The sequence below is a fragment of the Electrophorus electricus genome, chromosome 7 (genome assembly GCF_013358815.1).
Source record: "Electrophorus electricus isolate fEleEle1 chromosome 7, fEleEle1.pri, whole genome shotgun sequence".
Classification (NCBI taxonomy): domain Eukaryota; kingdom Metazoa; phylum Chordata; class Actinopteri; order Gymnotiformes; family Gymnotidae; genus Electrophorus; species Electrophorus electricus.
In genome coordinates this window covers 13,919,748-13,943,968 of record NC_049541.1, presented here as the reverse complement: position 1 = coordinate 13,943,968, position 24,221 = coordinate 13,919,748, and the positions used below count along the sequence as shown (strand labels likewise).

At 40.6% G+C, this 24,221-nt stretch overlaps 4 protein-coding genes and 1 non-coding gene across 10 annotated transcripts; 3 read left to right on the top strand and 2 right to left on the bottom strand.

Moving 5' to 3' along the window:
* Positions 1 to 284: 284 nt before the first annotated feature.
* ttll1 (tubulin tyrosine ligase-like family, member 1) lies at positions 285 to 5,794 on the bottom strand. 2 transcript variants are annotated; one of them, XM_027003834.2, is made up of 10 exons: positions 5,656 to 5,794; positions 5,200 to 5,338; positions 4,845 to 5,053; positions 4,466 to 4,646; positions 3,891 to 4,028; positions 3,672 to 3,780; positions 3,417 to 3,560; positions 2,689 to 2,775; positions 1,730 to 1,894; positions 285 to 1,097 (listed from the first exon to the last, which is right to left on the bottom strand). In XM_027003834.2, exons 1-10 carry the CDS (start codon positions 5,663 to 5,665, stop codon positions 1,089 to 1,091), a joined length of 1,191 nt encoding a protein of 396 aa, XP_026859635.2. In that variant the 5' UTR covers positions 5,666 to 5,794; the 3' UTR covers positions 285 to 1,088. The 2 variants fall into 2 exon arrangements, with proteins under 2 accessions (XP_026859635.2, XP_035383667.1); XM_035527774.1 differs by lacking the exon at positions 285 to 1,097 and having other exon boundaries at positions 1,172 to 1,894.
* On the top strand, positions 1,216 to 1,302 carry trnay-gua. The gene is given in 2 exon segments: positions 1,216 to 1,252; positions 1,267 to 1,302. It is a non-coding gene; the product is annotated as a tRNA-Tyr (tRNA).
* A 620-nt stretch (positions 5,795 to 6,414) lies between the features above and the next one.
* LOC113573536 (zinc finger protein 2 homolog) lies at positions 6,415 to 12,393 on the bottom strand. Of its 2 annotated transcripts, XM_027003855.2 has the most exons (9): positions 12,249 to 12,393; positions 11,765 to 11,958; positions 11,541 to 11,645; positions 11,170 to 11,265; positions 10,933 to 11,043; positions 10,323 to 10,443; positions 9,349 to 10,154; positions 9,217 to 9,269; positions 6,415 to 8,978 (listed from the first exon to the last, which is right to left on the bottom strand). In XM_027003855.2, the coding sequence occupies exons 1-7, from the start codon at positions 12,265 to 12,267 to the stop codon at positions 9,361 to 9,363; spliced, it is 1,440 nt and encodes a 479-aa protein (XP_026859656.2). In that variant the 5' UTR covers positions 12,268 to 12,393; the 3' UTR covers positions 6,415 to 8,978; positions 9,217 to 9,269; positions 9,349 to 9,360. The 2 variants fall into 2 exon arrangements, with proteins under 2 accessions (XP_026859656.2, XP_035383637.1); XM_035527744.1 differs by lacking the exons at positions 9,349 to 10,154; positions 10,323 to 10,443; positions 10,933 to 11,043; ... (2 more) ...; positions 11,765 to 11,958; positions 12,249 to 12,393 and having other exon boundaries at positions 9,217 to 9,272.
* A 455-nt stretch (positions 12,394 to 12,848) lies between these two features.
* On the top strand, positions 12,849 to 17,497 carry LOC113573537 (zinc finger protein 2-like). 4 transcript variants are annotated; one of them, XM_035528477.1, is made up of 10 exons: positions 13,064 to 13,213; positions 13,346 to 13,548; positions 13,682 to 13,774; positions 13,937 to 14,032; positions 14,336 to 14,446; positions 14,582 to 14,702; positions 14,840 to 15,234; positions 15,325 to 15,407; positions 15,502 to 15,554; positions 15,904 to 17,497. In XM_035528477.1, exons 1-10 carry the CDS (start codon positions 13,183 to 13,185, stop codon positions 17,139 to 17,141), a joined length of 2,424 nt encoding a protein of 807 aa, XP_035384370.1. In that variant the 5' UTR covers positions 13,064 to 13,182; the 3' UTR covers positions 17,142 to 17,497. The 4 variants fall into 4 exon arrangements, with proteins under 4 accessions (XP_035384369.1, XP_035384370.1, XP_035384368.1 ...); XM_035528476.1 differs by lacking the exon at positions 13,064 to 13,213 and adding an exon at positions 12,849 to 12,913 and having other exon boundaries at positions 14,840 to 15,407; XM_035528475.1 differs by having other exon boundaries at positions 14,855 to 15,407.
* Positions 17,498 to 17,587: 90 nt separating this feature from the next.
* Positions 17,588 to 24,010, top strand: LOC113573548 (zinc finger protein 287-like). Its single transcript, XM_035528478.1, has 9 exons — positions 17,588 to 18,947; positions 19,273 to 19,475; positions 19,581 to 19,658; positions 20,019 to 20,114; positions 20,321 to 20,431; positions 21,004 to 21,124; positions 21,217 to 21,817; positions 21,923 to 21,975; positions 22,058 to 24,010. The coding sequence occupies exons 1-9, from the start codon at positions 18,938 to 18,940 to the stop codon at positions 23,266 to 23,268; spliced, it is 2,484 nt and encodes an 827-aa protein (XP_035384371.1). The 5' UTR covers positions 17,588 to 18,937; the 3' UTR covers positions 23,269 to 24,010.
* The last annotated feature ends 211 nt before the right edge of the window (positions 24,011 to 24,221 follow it).

The window sequence follows — 24,221 nt, the reverse complement described above, 5'->3', positions numbered from 1 at the left end:
GATAGAATATCATTTATAGTACTTGTTGGTGAAATCCCATGCATTGTAGTAGTGTTAACCTGCTACTGCCTATCAAAAATAAGCACTTACAAAAGAGTTTTAACCGTTCAATTACACTCATAAATGTTAAAATCAGCTCGTTGTCCAGAGTAAGTGTGCAACTCACAATCTGTTGAATCGTGCTGTCCACAGTTTGTAACATTTTCAGTAGGCCACCAACTCAAATGTGACATCGGCATCATCCCATATTAATACAATTGAAGTCAATATAGACCAGAGACGGGTGATTTGGACACTTTATTGGATACCTCCGAATCTTTGGCCTCACTACAATCAATTTCAGGCTGCACGATCTATATTTAGAGAATATGTAGCTTCGTACTGTATTTTTGGTGTCCTCCAAGTCAACTTGCATGAAGGAAACTCGTGGCATGATAAGACACCACTGCATGGCACCAAACACGTAATTTTTATATTAACATTCAATATGCAGACTCCATTTGCGCGCAATCGCATTAACAATAAATAAGACGCATAAAAACTGTTATATAAAAAACAAACAAACAAACAAACAAACACAAAACCCTCACTGATCACTTAACAGCAGTTTAATTGATTACTTAGTGTGAACGTTGTCCACAAGTAAGGGCAGAGTTTCAACATTTCCTCCCTTTTGATAATTAATTTTGTCGTTCAACTTTCACTGCAAACATTCTCTTTAATTTGGAAATCTATCAGTAGATTTGATGCTTTATAAAAGACGTTGCAACAAAGGGGTATTTTCTGTTTAAGTCTCTCTGTCCTCACTGTGAAGCTATTTAAATGTCATGCAGGAACGTATGTGAATTCGTATTTGGCGGGACAGGAAGATTCTGATCATCAAAGTGCAAATACGTGCATATTCCCAGAGTCTTGAGCTTTGTCAGATCAACGGTTTGTTTCAGAGGTCAGTTGTCAGGCTCATGATCTCACTTCCAGGTGGCTGTTACGGGGGCGTACAATTGCTTGACCTTGTGCTTTTTGATCCCAGTGGCTGACCTGACCGGCTCCGGAATTCACGCTCGGTATTCTCGCTCAGTGTCTGTTCTTCATCGTAACTGAGAGAGACAGAAAACAGTTCAATCACATATAATAACAGCATCCATATAAACCATATAAAATTTATATACACGAATAATCATTTGCTTAGGCTCTCATGACACAGTAGCTTCCGTCCCTTCGATAGCTCAGTTGGTAGAGCGGAGGACTGTAGAGGCTGCAGTAGACATCCTTAGGTCGCTGGTTCGAATCCGGCTCGAAGGAAAAAATTTTTTCAAAGCTGCTCAACAACTATTAATCGTGTTTCTCATAGTAAACAATCCACAACGCAAACGACTTTAACATTTTTTTTTCAATAATAAATAAAATTTAAAATTATGTATGGAAATTGTATACTGTGTTTTTAACTGGGCCAGAAAGTGTACAGAGAGATGCAAAGGTTTTTTTGAGAATTCCACTATTATATTGATTCTACTTTGTCTTCAAGTAAGTACAAACTGTGCTTCATCTTGTTCTTCTGATATAGGTCTGATAAACTGTTCATGTGATATGGGAAAAAACACTTAACAAAAGTATGTTTCAAGTGAAAGTGCTGGACCATGAAAAGTTTAAAATGATGTCACTTGTCAAATACTTTTGCAAGTTGTATGTAAATCTCTACAACCCTATCGTGAATGAGGATATCACTCACAGGAACTTGATAGTTTCCCAGAGCCTCTTTGGGTGGGCTGCGGTTCCAGCGGCAATCTGGAATCTCGCCATTGGGTGCAACAATGTTGAGTGTGTCATTGATAAGGTTGTACTTCAGAATGCGGTCATTAGCAGTGCTCGAGGTGAGTGAAGGAGAGGCATTCACCTGACAGACAGACACACACACCGCTGTATGAGGAATTACTTTCTGACAGTCTGTCTAGTGTACATGCTGTTATATTCTTAAACACACACACACACACACACACACACACACACACACACACACACACACACACACACACACACACACACACACACACACACAGGAGAGTCTTTCCTGAGTTTCTAAAATGGGTTTCACACTTTAATCATAACTGCATGCACCCTTCTACAGCAACATCTTCAATAGTTTCCCACTGAACTAAATATTACTTTGCCTATATCTAAACCAAACCTAAATATCAGTAACTAAAAAAAGAAATCGTCTGTATCTTTTCCAGAGAAAAGCAATATAATTTTAGCAATTTTACACTTGGTCCCATTCACATGGGATTAAAAATGCGAAGTCTGCAATTATTACTAATAATGGTGATTAATAGTTATTAAGGATATTCTGAATGCATGAAACGCACTAACTTGTACTCAGTAAATATTAATAAAAACAAAGAAAACTGCTCTTTATTTATACCAACACTAAAAACCTATGTGAATGCAACGTCACTGGTTTTCTATGTCAAAATACAAATAGAATTCTACTGACATATGTTATACTACAGTAGCAAGCAGTGGTGTTTTGGACTCCCTCAAACCCATGACCTTCTACTGAGATAGTAATCCTGTCTACATGGAACATTAATGTCAGTAATGTGCTCTAAGGTCTGTCTTATAATTGGATGGAATGTACATTCTCATTGACATGAAGGTAAAATATCTGAGTGTGAGAGAGATAACACTCACCTCAATAAGCCACGGCTTGAGCTTGTCATCGATAATGATGTCATACCCATAGCATTCGAAGCAATGTTTGTCATTGTTCATGACAGGCTGTGGGAGGAATGTGGGTGAGAAAAGAGGAAGGAAGTGTTTGGGTGGGTGTATGTTGGTTCCTTGTGGTTAGTACTTCAAAGGGTATTTTGAATTTTATGATTTAAATAAGGTTTACGAACATATGGAATGAAAGGAAAACCTTAAGTGAGAAAAGGAACAATATCATTGATGCATATTAAGTGATACTGGTCTTGTGGTTTACAGTATATAGTAGTCTGTAAGTATCACATTGTACTTGAAACAAAATAATATCTGCTTAATTGAAGGGTATTTACATCTGCACTGTGTGATACGGAATCACAGACCTTTTATACTTTAACCTTCCCAGACTTTATAGCAAACCATACTTTGATCTGGCTGAGAAAAACATAAGCAGCTAGTTGTACAATTACTTTTGCTCCTCAGAAATGGAAGGACTATGTGTAAAAGGGTGTAATTCTTCTACACCTCACCCAGTACGGAGGAACAAACTCTTGAATTAAAGCCAATAGTGTGGACTTTAACTTCATAGTGCTGGTGTACAGAGTCAACACAACAAAACTTTCACTACCCAACTATACTGTATAATTAATCAATGTTTTATTTATTTGTTTAGATGAGAAAAAAGGGAGAATGTTTGTAAAAGTGAGTTCACTTACAGCCACAGCTTTGAGTGACTGCACTACGATCCAGTAGATCTGGTCAAAGAGATGGTTGGTGACATCCTTTCCTCTGGTGCTCTCTAGATACAGTCTCAGGTTACTGACTGTCCATTTACCACCATGCACATGGTTATAATCATCCTGCAGAACACACACAGATTTTACATGTGGGTGTGTGCACACATACAAACACATAAGCATGCAAACACACATACAAGCACACAAACATTCACACAACAAATCTTCACTTACGCCATGTTTTTGGATTGCAACATTTGTAAGATGAACAAACATGTTGTCCAGCTCACTAGTGCTAGGGGTGTATTTAACAGTGCAAAATCGGCAAAATCCAAGTTTATACCTGCAAAAGCAAAGAATAATAAATCTCTCTTTAAAATAAATGTGTTCAGTGTAAATATTTTTGCTATAAAATATGAGCCTTGGAATACTGAGCTCCTGCTTAGCACTCACATGTAACATTTGAGTGGCCGGTAGGTCGTAACCAATACATACAGACGCAAATCAAACTTCTTCCCACCAATCAACAGTGGATTATCAATATATAGTGAGATCACATAAGCCTCCTTCCCACTGTTAGCTGCCATAAACCTAAAAGAAGTAACACAGAACATGCAGATTTTCTTTGCAGGAAATGATGATAAACAAGTGCTCTAGACACTATGCTAAGCCTATCGATGCAGGCATGATTCCAGCTGTGCATGCAGCAAAAAGCAGGACACGCCTGACTTTAGGTCAGTAGGAAAAATTGATCACCAGCACAACAGTTGAACTGTTGCTTTAAAAGTGAATAGTCTACAGACTACACAAACTGGAGGAAAAAGTTGCATTGACAGTGCCAAATAGTACCATGTACATGTTAGAAGCAGGTGCTATATATAATACAAGAGACATACGGTGTCAGCTGTTCAATGTATGTACATCTAATATACCATAACCTCTGATGAGTGCACATACACACACATCTAACACGTACAAGTCTCTATCCAATGCTACCAAGTTACATTACTTCCCCTAGTGGAGCTTACGTGGAAGTGCGGCTGTCCCGGGACCATTTTTTGATCTGGGAGAGTTTGTTGATGAGAAATATTCCTTTGCCCTGAGCCTTCCCACAGGGCTTCATGATCCATGTGCTGGATGGGCTCTTGCGGAATTCCTCCACAAACAGGTTATAGTCGCCTGGCAGCATGAATGTCACTGGCACGAAATCTGATCACAGCAGATGAAATTAGATGTTGTGTAAAAGAGAGAGCAGATAATGGGGGAGACAATGGAACAGAAAAAAATGTAGAAGAGAAGTAACGGGAGTCTCAAAGTGAGAAAACAGGCACTGACAAAAAAACCAAACAGAAAATAGCAGAATACGTTATTAATCAGTAAAAGATTGATGGGATGATGTCCCAGTACCCAGGTAAATATATTTTCCGCTTTCATCTTTCTCAGAGAGGGGACTTCCCTCCTTCTCCAGCTCCTTCCTGTAGCGTTTTATGTTCTTGATCATCAGATCTTTCCTTGTCAGCTCATAGTGGTTTGGGAAGTGGTTAACCATCTGATCATCAGACAAGCGATAGCCTGTGTCCACACTAAAAACATTCCGAATGGTCTGGATGCTCATCCTGCAAAGAAAGATGCATTGAGACACTTTACAGGTAACATGGGTGAGTTTAATACAGAAATACTGGAACATGCAGAGCAGCTAAAGTGCACCACAGTCATAAGTGTATAAATATAAACAGAAGTGTATAAATAACTGGTGTCTTACCAATAAAAGTTCCAGTCCTCGCTGTCCGTCACTTGTGTCCATCCTCTCTTCTCAAAATTATTGACGAGCACTGATTTCTCTATATCGGTCACCCATTTTACCTTACCAGCCATCACTTCTCTCGGGACGAACCTCACTACTACACATGTCAAAGTAAAGGAAAAACACTTCGCTGCGACCAATTAGTACGCGCTCAAGTTGCAATCAAGTGCAACGCTCACAAAAACAAATTCTATTGACCAGCTCCGATCTTTCTCTAAAAGGTTAGCTAGCTACTCACTTAGGATATTAACTTAGCTAGCTACCAATCAAGGCCGGGGGAGGCATGCTAGCTTGCCAGCTAGTCAATACAGTAGTCACAGTTAGCTAGATTGCACCAGTGTCTAAAGATCTTAGCTAAATCAGATGGATTAAAAATGTCACTTTTATCTATTTAAATTTTAATGCTGTTTATACCTTGTGTCATCACAAATCGGATATTTCTTCATCTTTTCTAGGTACTCTGTCTTCCACAACGAAAATAACACAACATAGGTAGGGGTAGCGAATGCTAGATACTGTGGGAGGAGGTCCATTTGTCCATGGCAACGACTTACCTCCGGATTCCCCCAAAATTTAATATCTGCCAAAATAAAAGTCTAACATTTTGCCACTTGCAAAATTAATGTACTGTATTCAACTGAAAACGTCTCTTCCTTCAACATTTGGTTGAAACTTGCCAAAAGTATTATCTTGCTTTTCCTGAGGAGACCTGAGAGCACATATGAATATTTGAAGACAATAGTGGAGGAAATGGTAAGGTTTAGGTCAGAACTCTTAGGATCCCTGGTGTGTTTATGCATCCATTAGTTTCATTTTTTAAATTGAAATTTGGAAATTGTAATTCCACTGGGTGTTGAGTGGCCTCAGATGTAATTTACTACATGTACCCTTGTGGTGAACAAATGTTCAGAATTATTTGCAGCACTATCTGTTAAATGATTTGCTAAAAAGCTAAAAGTAGCGATTGAGCGTTTGCAGAATCATGCAGAAAGACACCAAATTCAGTACTGAAATGTTCAGTACTGAAGGTCAACATGTTATACTTTGTTTCAAAATGACAGTGAAACATAGTTTATATTTGTCCCAGAATTAATAGTCTTTAAGGTAATAAGTATCAAAATAATGTGTTAATATGCAATAAATCAATATAAACAAAGTCTAAAATCATGGAACTTTAATTGCAATTATTTTTGATACATAAATATATAAATGAAGATCGATAAGATCCTAACAGTTTGCAAAATCCATTTAAAACCCATTTTCTTATTTACTAAATACTTATGTCTTAATACTAAAGTCTTATTTCTTTTGTAAGATACACTGAGTTTTCTGATGCAGTCTTAGAAGATTTGTTCGATTAAAGGCTTTTCCACAGTCACATTTGAATGCTTCTCCTTTGTGTGCACAAACATGTGCCTTTTCAAGTGGGTATTGCAAACAAAGGCCTTGCCACAATTGCTGCACACATATGGTCGCTCCCCTGTGTGTATCCGCATGTGGGCACTCAGGTAACACGCCTGCGTAAAGCTCTTAGAGCAAAGCTTACACTGGAAAGGCCTCTCTCCAGTGTGGTATCGCAAGTGCTTGCTCACCTCGCCGCTGCTCAAGAACGTCTTGCCACATTTGGGGCAACTGTATGGCCTTTCTCCTGTGTGGGTGCCGATGGTGTCGGTCCCAGTGCAGAGGCTTGTGAAAAACATTTTGCCGCAGACCACACATGGAATGTTCGCTGGCTTCAAGTGCTTTAGTATGTGCCCACGGAGAGCATGCTGCGATTTGAAGCACTTCTTGCACTGAGGACATGCATGTGGCCTCTCGGTGCTATGGGATATCGAGTGCCTCTGCAGCTGTATGTTGCTGCTGAAACACTTCCCACACTCCTCGCAAAGGAACGGCTTATCCCCCGAATGAAGCTTCTCGTGGACGTTCAGGCCACTGCGCTGTTTGAACCTCTTAGTGCAATGGGAGCATTGGTAAGGTCGCTCATCACTATGCGTCCTTATATGGGCAAATATAGCACCCAAGTCTACATGAGTCTTATCGCAATGGGAACACTGGTATGGCCCCTTGAACTCATGCACCTCAAGGTAGTGATGCTTTAAGGTCTCGAGCCGATCATAGGTCTCGGGGCACATAGTACAGGAATATTTGTGCTCTAACTCATGAACAACCTTGTGCTTTTCTAGCTCACTGGGGCTCTGGAAGTATTTCCCGCACTGGGAACACTGAAGGGGGTCTTCTCCCCAGTGCGTGTGTACGTGTATCCTGACATCAAGCAACGTCCTGAATAAGGAACCACATTTCACGCACTGGTAGCGTCGCTCATTGGTGCCACAAGTTCTCTTGTGCTTTTTCAGTGAACAATGGTCTTTATATTTCTTTCCACAACTATTGCAGGCAAGGAGCAGCTCGGGAGAGGCAGTCTCACTGGAGCCAGGTACACTATCCTCTTGATCTCCTCCATCAGCTCTCTTTGCATTATCTAAGGATGGTGTGTTGCAGAGTGACAGAACTGAAAGGACACAGACATCCTGCTTATTATTTGATGTTCCAGTCAAAGGTCTGCTGTACTCTTTTGAATGAAGCCCCATTGCATCTTTGTGCTCCTTTCTGCCCTCACAAACATCCTCATGTTTCTTCAGATTGTAGGAGTACCTGAAGCTGTGTCCACACTGAGAGCACTTATGAGGGTGGTCACCTGAAGGGGATCTCAGGTGCCTTCTTGTGTTTAAGACAACTGGGACAGAACTTGACCAGTGTGTGGGTTCTGTCGCATTAGTGTTGGGCCTGACTGAGGATTCAGCATGGCTGGGTGGAACCTGAGGTATGTCTTCTGAATCTGAGACAACAGCTACAACTGAGGTTAAAGAACTTGCAACCTCTGGTTTCTCACTGTCTGACTTATCAGAGGAATTGATAGAGTATGTCAGATTTGGAGGTATGGCTCCTGAGTTATCATGCATCACTTCCTCATCGTCTGCGACTGTGTCATGGTCTTCACACTGCTTTTGTTCATGTTTATTTAAGTCAGACTCTGGACACACAAGCCGGTGTGTACTCATACTTTCTAAATATTTATAGGTCTTACCACAGGGGCAGGAGTGGGGCATCCCTTTCAAGTGAGTCTTCATGTGACTTTTTAGGCTGCTGGTGTTTGACAGTGTCATTCCACACACATGACAAAACACATCTTGTTTACCTATAATTGGCTGCTTAGGAGAACAATTGACAGATGGTATAACGGTATTTTCATGACTTGAGGCAGGGATCGTTTCACTAGTATCCTCTGAGACTTCATCTGTGCTTCTATGGTCCAGCACTACATATTCCTGGTTCGCACAGGCATGTTGCTGATGTCTTCTCAGGTCAAAGGTGTACCTGAAGGTCTTCCCACAATACGAACATGTGAAGGGACGATCCGTCGTGTGCGATGCCTGATGCCTCCTCATATCTGCACTTCGAGTGAAAGTTCTTTCCAACATATGGGACATGTTCTACAGACAGGTACTCCTCTGTAGGATCTAATTTTAGTGGGGGCTTGTCGTGGTTTCCAGAACAGAAAAGAAGTACTGATGTCACACTGGGAGCTCTCCTTCTCTTCTCCAGGCTCACAAAGCCGTTTGTACTCTTCTGGGTGGTGGACAATGAGATGGTGGTGCAGCTGTATCTCCTCCTGGCCCTGGAAACTCGCACAGGGAGGCAGGCATACATCATAGAGGGCTCTTTCACCTCCGCGTCTAAGAGAAACACGAAGATTGCATTTGATACAGTATAGCAAAGTGGCCTTTTGTACAATGATCCTTCACTAAAATGGTCTGAATACAGTATCAGCAGCAGTGAGTGTTGGTGCAAGGTAGATGTTTCTATGATGGATGATGACTGTGAGAGGAGCCTCTTACATTTCATAGCCTAACTGTTACACAGCCTAACAGTAATACTAAATAATTATTTGCATACAGAAAACCTTATTCTTACATGTCTTCTTTAACTTTTGGATGACATTCCACACATTTTGGTTTTCTGAATGCCTAAAAAGAACAGAAAATCAGTCAATGTTCAATTCTGATCACAGCTCACTACTGAAATGTCAACTAAACAAAGACTCACGTATCCATCGATTCACAGAGACTGCTGTGGTGCTCTCCTGCTGCTTTTTCCTGCATGCGATTTGGTATTTTGATCATCCTTCCTTGGCTGACCTTGACCTTTTTTACGTTGTGGATTAAAAGGCTGTATATCAGTAATGTTAAGCCTATCTATCTTAACAAATGGTTGTAGGTAGGTAGTAACCAATCCAGACAGATCTCCTTCCTGTTGAGTATTGGCTGACTTGATATCTGCAATTGCTGAAGATGAGGCACACACCGACTTATTGCTACTGTTTTCCTGTGTTAATTCAATTTCTGGGCAGGTGGATTTGTTCTCTTTTGGCTGATCCACTGCCCTTCCATTGTCTTCCTCAGCAGCAGGGGTGTCTTCTGCACTTGCAGCCCCCTCAACAGTCACATCATGTTTGATTGGATCTTGCTTTTCAGACCTTTCGCCCAAAACAAAATCTATAGTCCTCAAATCCAAGGATTCTACCTCTTCATAACCAAGTTCAGTTGAAGTCTCAATGCCGCCATGATCAGGCCTTTGTAGATCATACTGTTTATTCTCACCAGTACCTAAACATTCTATACCATCAGGATTTTCCTCACATATGCTTGTCTCCAGGTTATCATTAATATATTGAGCAATTACCACTGATTCTACCTGTACTTCTTGGCAATATGAGGGGGGATAATCAATCACTGACTCTGACTGGGTATCTGTATGTGTCTGTTCCTCAGTAACGTTTTGTGCTAATAGAGGCTTGCCAAGACAAGAGAGTATGCAATCATCTGGTGTGATGGACCATAACTGTGTTTTTTCTGTAAAGGAAAAAAATAATTAAGAAGGAAAAGGAGGAAAAAATTATTCAACCTTTTATCCATGCAAAATGTAATAATTTATATTTTAAATCATTTTATTATTAAGATTATATGATACACTGTAATAGTTAAAATCCATTAAGCTCATGAGGAAAGTGGTAAGTTAACCTTTAATTTCTACATTGGCTTCTCTTTGGCATCCAAATACATTTCTCAGCTGTTGTGGTTCAGAGAGAGAATGAACACATTCCTCCATAACTGTAGGGGCAGTGCTGAGCATGTGGGCAGTCTGGGGGAGGGGGGGGAGATAAGAAATGTGATTGGATGTTTCGCAAACAGTTGCAATTCCTACACATTATCTAATGTGAATCAACATACCCTTGAATTTTAGCTTACAGATCACACTAACTTCCTAGTCATTGTTTACTTTCAAATTCAACATTTCAAAATCAAATTGTGTCATCTTTCAAATATGTATGGCGTACATTGTATACAAAGTTTGGATCTGGGAACTCGTTGGGTAAAGAGGCTACAAATATGCATTTTGGTACTCTGATTTATTACTTCTGGAACACACTGTGCCTTACTAAAATTTATCATCAGAATATTCCTGTTACTAAACATAATACACCACCAGGATTTTCATGCTTAACTCTAACCAATCTAATCAATTTGACCTTCCTCTAATTATCCATGCAGAATAAAGGAATGAGATTGCTTGCAAACAAACAAAAAAACATTTAGTAACAAAACTTTGTTTTCTATTCTATATTCATACCTCTTCAAATGTAGGCTGTGGGACAACATTTTCCAGTCTAGAAAGGAACAGCCACATCAGCTTTTTCAGTGCGTTACTGAACTTCACACCATATTGCAAGGGAAAGACATCCTTTAGAAGGGAGAGAAATTTAATGAAATTAATTTGTTGGGAAAATGTATTGATTTCAGTACATCGCTCTCCTCTGAAGGAGAAACAACATCTCTTACAAATGTTCAAATGTAATGCAGCTCTGACCTTAAAGAAAATGCTTTTTTCAGCTGGGTCTTTCATTAAGATTTGCACCAGGGCTACAAAGTTTGTCCCAGATTCTTCAACTTGGGCATCAACTGACTGTAGCAGGCAAAGACAAAATGTAGAAAAACAAAGCTGCTCAAACATGTGTCACTGTTTATTACTGCATCACAAAAAAGTTGTTTCTTAATAGCTACAATGTAAGCTTACTTTATTCATTCTCTTTTCATTATTAAAACAAGACTACACCAATTAAGCGTCTTTTGCTTTCTGAATTTGAAACTTCCTTTCCTTTAAGAATACTTGTAGGTATGAAAATAAAGAACGCTAAATGCAGCCTAATTGATGGCTGGATGCATGATTGGGTGACTGACCTCCAGTTCATTGTGAAGTGCAAGAAGGGTCTGGATCCGCTTCAGATGGGGCTGCACTATATCTGGATCAGCTGGCCTCTCCATGCCACACAACTCCAGGACAAGCTGAAACAAGAGATGACTAATTTACAAATCATGCACAAAAAGGGGCCAATGTTGCCAAGAATCTCCAACTCAACTAACAGAAGTCAGTCACATTTGTCTTTCTGAACAACTTCGTTTACCCTTGCTCTGAGACCCATGGTCAGCTGAATCCTCTGTCGGTAGTTTAGTATATCCGGAACAGCATGGGCCATCCATGACACAAACTCCTCCAATATTCCGTAGTTTGGTACATCTTCCTGTTCGATCAACTTCCATATGGCTGCTGAAATTAGCCTCATGGGCGGAACCACGTAACGCAAAAACATCGCAGCGCCTACAAAAGTTGAACAATTTTGAACAGACACTATGAAAAACAGCTAACTACACAATGAACTGTATACAGGGATCACTCTGTAACCATTTTATAATGAACAACATAAATTATAATCAGACAAATGGGTGGAGCACAGATAATTAAAGATACAATGTTGTGTTGATTAGCTATCGTTAATCAACGAAGCGTCCAAAGCAAAGCTATGGACAGTTAGCCAGTTTAGCTATTCAGCTAAGAGTGTCAAAACCAATCATGGGAATGCCAACTAGCTGGTTAAAAAAGACTTTTACCATCTTCTGGAACTTGCATGTTGTGCTCTTTGTTGACTTAATCTTATTCTAGATTCAAAGTTCCCGCCAAATAAGTAAAATAAATAGTATTAATACATAATTATTCTTTACTGTGTTTTGTAACGATAGTCTCCGTTCTGTTACTTCGTCGTCTTCCATTTGGTGTGTGTGTTTTTTTTGGTTTTTTTTAACAACTAGTTTTATGTCGCCACCTGCAGTTCTGGCGCAAAATGGGAAACCGGCTTCATGGAATCGAGATAAAAACAAAAATGATAGTAATCATTAATTCATTCATCCATTTATTATTGCTATCTGAAAATAATATCAAGTGCTCCATCCCTGGAGGGTGCATGTTTCCTGCTCTAAAACCTGACACTACAAAACCATAAAACGTGCAACGTGGTTTAAGCCTCAGTGTAGAAGACGTTTCTAGTTAGAGGATTTTGTATTCTCAGTTGTCTTTATAGTACTTGACATCTACGAGATTAATCACTCAACAGTAAATAAAAGGAAAATACATTCACTATCCCCGTATTTACATTTTAGTCTTTCAATATTTCCGTTTTTGTGGTCCATTGAAAGCGCGTGCGCATTGGTCCACAACCAGCGAATCGCTCAAACATTGTAGTAGAAACCCAAACGAAATTTTTGGAAGAACATGATGGGTACAAGTTGTTTACTTTATCGAGTAGATACGTCTTATATAATGAACGTTTACATCTAGATTGTTTTTGTAAAATTAATGTTACGTTTATAGCGTTAGTTGTGTCAAGAGTGTGCTTACCCAGCTGTCTAATATAGGTTAGTTAGCTGGGAGGCTAATGTTTATCTAGGCTGTGTGCCTAGGCAACCTAGCTAGCTGGATACGCTTTTATAGAAGCTTATCTTGCTAGGCCAAAGTAGTTTTCGGCTATCTGCATGACTGTCGATATGGATGCAACTAAAGACATGTGGACCTTTTCATAGTAATGAATCTTAAAATATCAGTTAACATTTTCAGATTGTTTTAAACGTAGTTTTGGAGCCTTCGGAGATGTCATTTTACGTCTGTTACTTCAGTCTGCTATACACATGACCATGTCTTCCACCTTCCATAGGTTCTGTCCCTCCGATTTCTTCTCTGCGCTTGCTAGTTCCTCCTCTGCGTCTAATGTCTGCATTTATGTGGCAAATTGCTCAACATCAAAATGTGGAGCATTATGAAAAACTGGAAGAATTTGTTTCCTTGGTCACAAAGTTGGTCCCAGATGTCTTGACCAGCAGGCAGAAGGCTACACTAGTAATTGGACTGAGGGCAAAGGTGAGAAGAAGGGAAATAATTACAGGTGGCTGCAAAGGGAAGCATCATGTATATGATCGCAGAGAAATACATTGTATAAAAAAGGAAAAAAAGCATCAAAGGTTTAGTCTAATGCTGTGATCTCATCCCTCAGATGATTCTTGAGATGTGCCGTGGTGAACTACCTGCAGATCTTCAAACAGTGAAGTCACATGTATACAGGATTCAGTCCTCTCATTCTTCAAAGGTGCTAATGCTAATTCAAGGGGGGGGGGGGGGGGGGGGGGGGTTGTGTGTGTAAATAAATCACAATATTATTAAGGCATTTGGTCACATGTTAGATTGTGACAAGACTGACTTGTATCTTGTAGGACAGTATTGTGAACACTTCTTCCCCTTGGCTCTCTAGGTCAGTTATTCAGAAGTGGAGAACCTGCAGGTGAAGTTGCTGAAACTTGTGCTGGGTCTGCTGGAGGACCCTGGCAAAAAGCAGTACTTCTTTCAGGTCATTATGTCACACACATACACCTTATGAACATATTGTTTAATCCAGGAGTCAATTCAGTCCATTATTATTAAATATCAGTTACATCCGGTACTACAATTACCAGACTAACCAAACTCTAAATACAGATAGGTAGCATTGTGTTGGCTGCACATATTTTTTGTGTTAAATTGTGTGACCAAGTTAACATTTTCAGTAAATGATGGCATAGGTGTAGATTTAAGGGTGTGTGTGTGTGTGTGTGTAAATTGTTAGCATGAAATCAGTTTACTCTGAAATAAGCATAATATTTTTGAGATGCAGGAAGTGTACCCACTCGAGTATGGTCCTGACTTTGACAAAGCACTGCAAGTCTTGGTTGGCCATTTCCTCTCCAGACTGGAACAGCTGCTGCCAGTACCAAACTTCAAACAGGTATTGTCATGCACACCTGTAGCAAAATGCATTATTGCAGGGTCTCCCTCATAATCTTCCCAGAGTTTGTGTATATAATGAATAATTGCTTCCATATTTCAAATGATTGAAACATGATTTGTAATTTGCTTTCAGACTTCATCTGTACTTAGTTCCTGTTATTGGGAGTGGAGTGATTGTGTAGAGTCTGTTTGTAGAACAGAGAGTTTGCTACCCTTGATGCAGACTGGCTTTTGTGGGACATTGGGAGATAATGGTAAGGTTTATATAACCTCAGGATTATTTACATCCCCAACATTGAAATTTTCAGTGTTTCTGCTTTAATGTCATGGGTTAATTGGTTTCTGTTTTGTGTGTGTGTGTGTGTGTGTGTGTGTGTGTGTTTCATGTAAGCTCTCCCATCAATAGTAGAGGACAGAATCATCTCCTCACTTTCCCTCCCTCCCTTAACTAATGTGTTTACATCCAGCCAAAGTACTGATCAGTCGCAACCTTCCCTGAGTTCTCTGAGTCCTTCCCAGAGTACTCAGGATGCAGACCATGAGCGTGAACAGGAAGTAGGATTCAATTTAAATCTTGCTAGAACTGCAACGATAGAATATCCAAAGGACCACCAGAGTCCAACATCCAATGATGGAGCAACAGATGAAGCTGCAGAGAGGCAGAGGTTTGAAAGAGAGATCAAAGAGGCTATTAAGCATTTAGAAAAGGAGAGTGAATTGTCAGCTCAGACGGCTGCATCTTTGCCAAGCAATGAGATGACAGGAGTCAAAACACCTGGGGAATCAGTAAGTGGTGTTTCTGAGTCTGCTGCTGCAGTACTGCTTATTACAGTTAAAAAACCCCAAGTTCTGATTCCCAGAATTGCACTTACAAAGACTGACTTACCACTGGAGGTTTCACACTCTGTAGCAACCAAAAGTAGCCAAGAAGGACACAGAAACTCAAGCAAACCACAGCAGTAAGTCTATAAAAGCCTTTTACCGGTATTAGTTATGTGTTTTAATGTTTAAATAAAAAACCCTAGCTAATGTCATTTTTGTCATGTCCAACAGGAATGTCGCAGCTCCATCAGACCTATCCTCATCAGATAAGGAAATTCAGAAAAGTAGGATATACTTTTTTTTTTTTCATTGATTGATGGATGGATGGCTTGATTGAGTTATTGATTCATTAATTCCTAAATGTCTTAAATTCATTTATTCATTTTTGTGCAAGCTACATCCCAGGGTTCAAGGTTTGCCCTGGAATGTGGTTAATAATAAGGCTTCCTCGTTAGTTTCTGTTTTTACCTTTGTACATATTTACTGGCACAGGAAATCATAACTGACAAATAATTTAGAGGTAATCCAAGAAGCGTGAGTATTGAAATAGTTTATTTTGAGTGGAAAAGACAATATTTGGTCATAAAGGATTTTAGGAAGCTTTCTCACTTTTTTTTTTTCTTTTCCTTACAGATGTGACATCTGAGTCATGTGGATATCCCCAGAGTCCCAGTAATCCTTTGTCAGTTGACTCCTCTGCAAAAATTCCTTGGAAAGGTTCTTACCTACTTGGCAGGGCCTTGTATAAGTGTCTTAAATGTGACAAGCGTTTTGTGTATCGCTCAGTGCTTCTCAAACACCAGCAGAGTGCCAGCTGCGTGGCCACACCCAAGTGCTGCGAGTGTGGACAGGTGTTCAAGGAGTCCAGACTCCTGGCTGTCCACCGGCAGAAGTGCTGCAGGTTGAGGACTTACAAGTGTATCAAGTGTGGAGCAGCCTTTAAGTCACTCTCTAACTGGTACACCCATCAGAGGACCCACAAGGTGTTGTGCATGTACAAATGCCCCGAATGCAGGAAGCCTTTCCAGAGTCTAACAAGCCTACTCGCTCACAGGCGCGAGCACATGACTCCTTTGGTGAATGGCGTCTACCCCTGTGACAATTGTGAGCTGACCTTTGGGTCGTACCGGGCTAGGGTGATACACCAGAGGAAGCACGAGGCTAAGCTCCCGCGGCCACCGCAGCAGGAGCGAGAGCCGGGGAAATGCCGCTTCTGTGGAGAGATGTTCGCTGTCCTCAGCGACCTAAGGGTGCACCTGAAAACACACCCCGAGTACCGGCCGCACCAGTGCGATCATTGCGGCAAGTGCTTTGTGCTGCGCAGCAGTCTGCTGGCGCACCTCGCCAACCACACAGGTGAGAAGCCGCTCCTCTGCACCCAGTGCGGCAAGCGCTTCTTCGGTAAGGTGCAGCTCAAGTCACACATGCGCTGCCACACAGGCGAGCGGCCGCACATGTGCCCGCATTGTGGCAAGTGCTTCTCGCTGCTGGGTAACCTGAATATTCATGTGCGGATCCACACGGGGGAGAAACCCTACGTCTGCCACCAGTGCGGCAAGGGCTTCATCTCGGCTGGAGACCTGCAGGTGCACCAACGTAGCCACACGGGTGAGAAGCCGTACCATTGCAGCATCTGTGACAAGAGATTCGTGGTCTCCAGCCACCTGACGGCGCATAAGCGCGTCCACACAGGCGAGCGGCCGTTCTCCTGCGCCCAGTGCGGGAAGACCTTCGGGCGGAGGTACGACTGGAATAAGCACATGTACACGCACTCGGGGATGAAGCCGTTCCCCTGCACTCTTTGCCAGAAGAGCTACACACGTCGCACACACTTGACCAGACACATGCAGAGCCATGATGCTGGCCACTAGCAGTATCAATGGGAATAATTCATTGGGAGTGCAAGGTGTACATACTTCAGTTCTGGACATGGCTCATATGTTGTGTTAACCAAATGCAAATGGTTATATGATTAACCAGTAAATGTTGGCCATATATTTTGAGAATATCGTGATCATATAGGTATGGCGAATATATCATATCTCAACATGTTTGTTAGTCTTGGTAAGCAACAAAAATTAATATTGAAAATGCCTCAAAGTTGATGCAATTAGTGCCTCTTACAGGGTTTTGAAGATATCCTATAACCACTTTTACCAGGACAAACTATTTCTTGGATATGACTTGGATCACTGAAATTAAATTTGTCTCTGGTTGTGGGAAATGAGAGCACGGAGTGTAAATGTAGCAATTTTTGTGCTAGTAAATAGAGTTCACTGTGAAAGCCGCTATCCAAATTCACTCAGATGGTAATTAAATGTCATGAAAAAGTATTGTAAGTTTAGAAACCAGTGTATACTTCACTGCTCTCCAAAGGCATCTTGAAAAAGGTCTAAGACTTGTTGAAATAGCATCCATCAACATCTTAAATTATGCTTGAAATTCTTTTTCTAAGATTAAGATTTCTAAGATTACTGGATTCTGTGTCGTCAATGAGACTTGCATGTGTGCATAATCACAAGTGATCATTCAAGACCCCCACTCTTAAGACTTGCTGGTACCACTCGGTGCTGAGGACCTGTCCCTGAAAAAAAACCCAAGTATAATTACAGTTGACAAATCAGAAATCATGGTTATTCAAAGCTCTTGCAAAAGTGTAAAGAAAATGTCAAATTCAAGTTCTCTTTCTTCAAGTGGATGAAGCGTCAGGTGCCAGAGGTGAGCCAAGCACACTGACATCTGTTACAAATCTGAAGCTGTAAAATGTCTGAAGCAGTGGGCTCAGAGTGGTTCTGATACCCACATGTATTTCTGAGCTATGTTCAGCAACACTTAATTTTTGTTACTTGTACATACTTTAGTGGCATTTAGAAAAGGGGACTGTGATGTGGTTAGAAATGTATCATGTATTATATGGATCTACAAGAATCGTTTGCATCTCTTGCTGGAACATTTATTATTGACCCAGAGTTAACTTCCTGGCAGAGATACACAGTTACTTTGCTATAAAATGTCTAAGGACTTTAAAGTATCTTACCAAATGCTTAATCGTAAAACTATGCTTTCCACAGCACTTTTGAACTAAAATGTGCCAGTATAATCTCATGTCCACCAGCATCCACTTAGTTTCATATCTGTACAATTCTCATTCTTGACAGTGTTGGAAACTCACCCCAAGTTTTTCTGGGGAATAAAATGTTAAACATTTTTGCTAGCAAAATTAAATAAGACACATGGGAATGTTCCCCACACTTCAAATTACAGTAGTTTTTTGGGGGGTTATTTAAATATTCATCAGAATAATGTGTATAAAGCAATCCAACCTTCTGGGACAGGTGTCTGATGTTGTCCGATGTCCCAGTTCTATGAATGTCAATCCTGTGTCTTTTGTACTTTAAGATTGTTTTTCTCCTTCCCTAATGCACTTGTTTGCAGTCATCAAGTATCAAGGCCTTCCTGAACTGAATTAAACTAGTGCAGGGAAAATACAACCATGTCAGAGTTACAACGAATGCGAAGCACTGCTCCAGCTCAGTAGATGGCAGTAAAGTTTAGTAAGTTGGTGTGGTAACGAGTAGAAACAAAAAAGAGTTTAGGTGGTGGTTTCTGGCTACCCGATCTCTCTCCATATCGAGAGCTAGCTAAAGTTTCCAGACATACATAAGCAATGAATATGGGTATGCGCCTAAAACATTAAAATCATAACTATACTGTTATTCTTTCCTATGCTACCTGTGCACTTAAAACGAACTACAGTAGCTGGCTAACACTAACATAGTTACAGCCATGATTGGGTATTTACTTAGCTAGCTAGCGGTTAGCTAAGTTAATGCGGATTATTCCAAAATATTACATTAGATACAACTTAACGGCGTGGGGATTTTGTGACATCAAATAAATAACCTAAAGGAATGTCCTACTTCAGTAGCTTTACAAAGGTTTTTAAATGTAGCTCTCATTTTATAATGCCTGACTCAATTGAAGTCTCCTATGTTAATACAGGTTCCGTTCTCCCGCTGTCTTCATTGCGCCTGCTGGTACCGCCACTCCGTCTGATGTCTGCCTTCATGTGGCAAGCTGTCCAGCAACAAAAAGTGGAGCATTTTAAAAAACTTGAAGAGTACGTTCAACTCATAACAAAGATGGTTCCAGAGATTCTGACCAACAGGCAAAAGACTACACTAATTATGGGTCTGAGAGCAAAGGTGAGATTCAGGGACTAATTAAATCTTAAAATAAAAGTTATGATGTCAGAAAATGTCCTGTATATACACGTTATTTTTATTTGACTGCTTTCACTCTTGTTACAGATGATACTTGAAATGTGCAAACATGAAGTGTCAACCGACTTAAAGGCATGTGTGCACACACCTGAGTCCTCCAATGGGGTGAGAATTGTTTCCTGTTATATCTTTATTTCTCTCAGGCATATTCTCCAATTTGCTTTAGGCCTTATATCCTCCAGTTTGGTTAAACATGATGAGGTTTTTTTTTTTTTTTTTTTTTTTTTTAAAGGTCTTATGGTTTATTTGTATACACTCAGTAGTCACTTTTATCAGGTACACCCACTTGACAGACATTCGTTTTGAACAGTTGTACACACGGACTTGGTTGTCTGTAGCATGACACTTGTAAACATTTTGTGTTTATTAGCTAATTTCCATGCACATTTGATGTATAACCTACTGTACGTAATGGCAGTGTTTACAGTTAAAGAGAATGAAACATGTCTGTCTGTTTTTATTCAGACTACTGGTTCAGAGATGGAGGCTTTACAGGGCAAATTGCTGAAGCTTGTTTTAAGCCTCCTTGAGGACCCAGTCAAAAAGAGGCACTTCTTTCAGGTATGACCTTAGTAGATGTTACTACACTGATCTCAGTGTTATGCTGTGTTATCTGGTTGAGTTCTGAAGCCTGATTTATACTTTAGAATTGCTCATTTATACGGAAGAAATGTGATGGGCCAACATTCATAATTCTGTGAGGGGTCATACATCGGTAGACCAGAGTATTGTTATTTTGTTGTGCTCTGTCACACTGTACCCCCAAGGAGGTATTCCCAATTGAGTATGGTCCTGACTTTGACAAAGCACTGCAAGTCTTGGTTGGCCATTTCCTTTCCAGACTGGAACAGCTGTTGCCAGTTCCAAACTTCAAACAGGTATTCTAGTTCATTTTTATATTCTGCACCATATCTGTGTAAATCCCAAAGTCTGTTTACTGGACTTACTTTTCTGTTTTTAATTAATACTATCTGGTTTAGGATTTAAAGATTAGTTTGCATGCATCTATGGTCCATTATATCAAGATCCCCTACATTTTAGTCACACACACATCTTTGGAAAGTCTTGTCTTTAATTGCTGAAAAAGAATCAGAATCATGCTTTATTGGCAAAGTATGGTCACACATAAAAGGAATTTGTTCTTGGTTACAGCACAGTTGTTTGTACACAGTACAACAAGATATTTCCAACAAACACAGTCACACTTGTGAATGTTACATATGCATCAGTTTTTAAGAGTGCTGAATGCAGTGGCTGGGAGATGCAGTGTTTTTAATTGTTTTAAACTAGATGTTCTTAACTGGATTTCTGTGAATTTTCTGCATGTAAACCTGTATACCACGTGCATTGTTTAAGTTAGATTCACCAGATGGGTTTGCTAAGAAGAAATGTAAATTGGGAAGATAATATTTCTTATCTGTAAGGGGACCTACTTGTTTTTGTCTTAAAGGTTTCTATATGGCTACATACCGAATCAACTGATTGGGAAGATATGTTCCAGTATAATTGGGATCACAACTGCTTGATGCCCTTGTTCCAAAGTGACTATCAAGGAACCTTGGAGAGAAGTGGTAGGCCATTAAAACAAAGTCTGATACAAAGTGACACATGTAGAAGAAATTATTTTTAAAGATTTACACTGTTGAATATATTTTGTTAACAGGCCTCCCATCCATAGAGGAGGACAGAATAATCTCTTCCTTGTCTCTTGCTCCTTTGAGTGCTCAAATCTTCCTCAGTGAGAGTAAGGCTGATGAACCTTCCCTTTGTGTTGGGAGATCATGCCTGAGAAACCAAGATGTAAGCCAGGAGAGTGAGAGAGCTGCTCAACCCCTCCATAGCTTTACTTTGAACCAGGCAGAGGTCTGCAGTAAGACTGCGGACGTTGAAGAATATGACTCGCCAAAATGCAGCACAGATGAAGAATTAAATGGGAATTTAAATGAGAAAGGCTTTAAAGAAAGTAATTTCTGTGAAACCAAAGTGGAGATAATACAGGCCTCTCAAAGTGAGGGTGAAACATTAACAGATAGGCTTGAAGAAAGACTTGATCCAAGCACAGTGATGATCTTGAATTCAGATACAAAGAACATTAATGAAAGAGGTGATAAAACGGCCGATGAAGTGACCAGTGCACATGTGGCTAGCACTGGGCAACTGCTTAAAGTCGTGGTACCGAGGGAATGCCTACCAATAGTTAAACAGATCTGCCTCCCTTCAGTCTTGCTCACACGCTGCACAAGCAATAAACCTATACCACTTAGGTGAGTCTACAAAAATATATTGTGCATTGTAGAACTTTTATTGAAACAGATGGATTTCGGCTTTCACTAAAGACCTGCATCGTAATACAGTAATTGTTTTGACAGAACTGTTCCTGATGATTTAAGCTCAAACTCCATGATCAATTCAAGCATTTCAGGTAAAAAAAAAAAAATACACACTTAAATAGTTTTTGTTTGACTTTCTGGATTTACATTCTTCTCTTGTTCTGTCCATTATAGGAAATGGTTGTAAACATATAGCACTAAGTGCACTAGAGAGGAGGCTACACGAATGTTCTCAGTGTGGGATGTCTTTTAGCTATCCAGGAGAGCTGAGGGCACACAAGGAAAAACACACTGTCAGGGGCCCTTACAAATGCCTGGCCTGTAAAATGAACTTTAAAACACATTTCCAGGCTTCTATGCACCAACGTCAGTGGCACAGCGAGATAAATTACTCTTGCCCAAGCTGTGACAAGAGTTTTAATTCTATGAGAGCATGGACAAGACATCGCAGAGAACACCAAGAGAAAACGGTTTATCGGTGTACTGACTGCGGGAAGGAATGTACAAGCCTGACATCTCTAGTGATCCATTCTAAGCTCCATAACCACTTGATGTCTGGGAGTCTGCCCAGTCAAATGTACAGATGTACTGTCTGTGCCACCACATTCTCGGAGATTACAAATTTCACCAGCCACATGAAAACTCACCAGGGCAGTAGCCAGGAAGCCTGCACCGATCTGGCCCAGGGTGCACCTCCTGCCAAGCGTCCATCGGGGGAGTGCCGCTTCTGCGGCCAGATGTTTTCAGAAATTGAGCTGCGCAGCCACCTGAAGACCCATCCAGAGTTCCGGCCTCACCAGTGTGACCATTGCGGGAAGTGCTTGGCCAGTCTGCATGGCCTGTTGGCCCACATTTCCAATCACACGGGCGACAAGCCCCATGTTTGCGTGAGCTGTGGCAAGAGGTTCTTCAGCCAGTCGCAGCTTAAGTCGCATTCGAAGGAGCGGCGGTTCTGCTGTTCCTACTGCGGCAAGTGCTTCCTTTCCGCCGGCAACCTCAACATCCATGTGCGGATGCACACTGGAGAGAAGCCGTATGTGTGCACTGAGTGCGGGAAGGCTTTCAAGTCCGCCGGCTGCCTGCAGGTTCACCGCCGCTGCCATACTGGAGAAAAGCCGTATCAATGCACGGTGTGTGGGAGAGGCTTCACCGTGTCGAGTCACCGCACAGTTCACATGAGGGCGCACACTGGCCTTCGGCCCTTTGCCTGTAATATCTGTGGGAAGACGTTTGTGAGGAGAAGTTGCTGGAATGAACACTTGTACAGGCACTCTGGCATAAGACCGTTTACATGCTCCGTCTGTTCGAGGAGCTTTATTCGCCGCACCCAGTTGAAAAGACACATGCAGAGCCACAGTGGTGACCAAAGTGATGGAGTTATTTAGCACCCAAAAAAGACCAATGAAAGTGAATATTATACTGTAAACAATTGTCTTACTGAGAGTTTCTTTGTACTGGTAGTCCTTGACTTGAAGTTTAACTCAACATATTCATGTAGCTGTTGCAGTTGTTGCCTGTTATCATTTGTTGTACAATTTGCCATGACGTCAAAACGTCATAAACATTGACTGACTTCATTCAGTTCTGCCTGTTTATTAGAATGGTTGCATCAGGTTGGCTGTACCGTAGCATGGACCTTTAGATCTCACAGTTATTTAGAATAGTCTGTTTTATATTTATCTCTGATGTGCTTGTTTTTAAGTCACCAAGATGAATGCTTCAGAACTAAGATGCTCTCCTGTTAGGCCTTACTGAGACACTGTTTATTTAAACTACCTTGTCTGAAGTTATATTCACTGATGAAAGTATTTTTGGTATGTCATACTAACAAAATTGGATTTGTAAATGTATATTGAAAACGTAACTTAAAGACGTAGGAATAGAAGGAACCAGTTGTTTTCTTTTAAAATGGGTCTGGCCTAATTTCTTATTCTGGCTTTTCATTAATGAGAGTGCAAATCAGTCGCCCCAGGGAACACCTACGCGTCAGCAAAAAATAACAAAATACAATTTTGTGGTTCATATGTTCAGTTAATGCCTTTCTGGGATGATACAAGTGAAAACTACCGCAGGGTGTTTAGAAACAGACCAAAAAACCCCATGAAGATTAAAGCTGAAATAATTCGTTCCTGGTTTTTTGTCCTGATGTCATTTCAAAACAATAATATATTTTAAAGTGAATGCTGAAATACTGTTTGATTCCCTTTGCCTTTATTATCAGCATGTCCAGTGGTACACCTTACTCAATATTCTTTAAAACCAGACTTGTATATAGAGAACCTTCCCTTTGTGTTGGGAGAGCATGCCTGAGAAACCAAGAAACCAAGTGAGATTCCCA

Excerpts from the sequence above, each read along its gene's own strand:
- LOC113573537 (XM_035528474.1), top strand. The coding sequence starts at position 13,183 with ATGCAACTAAAGACATGTGGACCTTTTCATA. Across the intron at positions 14,033-14,335 it reads AAAAGCAGTACTTCTTTCAG|GAAGTGTACCCACTCGAGTA; the intron begins GTCATTATGTCA and ends TTTGAGATGCAG. Across the intron at positions 15,408-15,501 it reads AACTCAAGCAAACCACAGCA|GAATGTCGCAGCTCCATCAG; the intron begins GTAAGTCTATAA and ends CATGTCCAACAG.
- LOC113573536 (XM_035527744.1), bottom strand. The coding sequence starts at position 8,732 with ATGTCCCATATGTTGGAAAGAACTTTCACTCGAAGTGCAGATATGAGG.
- ttll1 (XM_035527774.1), bottom strand. Across the intron at positions 5,054-5,199 it reads GAGGACTGGAACTTTTATTG|GATGAGCATCCAGACCATTC; the intron begins GTAAGACACCAG and ends CTTTCTTTGCAG. Across the intron at positions 3,781-3,890 it reads CGGCCACTCAAATGTTACAT|GTATAAACTTGGATTTTGCC; the intron begins GTGAGTGCTAAG and ends TTGCTTTTGCAG.
- LOC113573548 (XM_035528478.1), top strand. Across the intron at positions 19,476-19,580 it reads TTATGGGTCTGAGAGCAAAG|ATGATACTTGAAATGTGCAA; the intron begins GTGAGATTCAGG and ends CTCTTGTTACAG. Across the intron at positions 21,976-22,057 it reads GATCAATTCAAGCATTTCAG|GAAATGGTTGTAAACATATA; the intron begins GTAAAAAAAAAA and ends TGTCCATTATAG.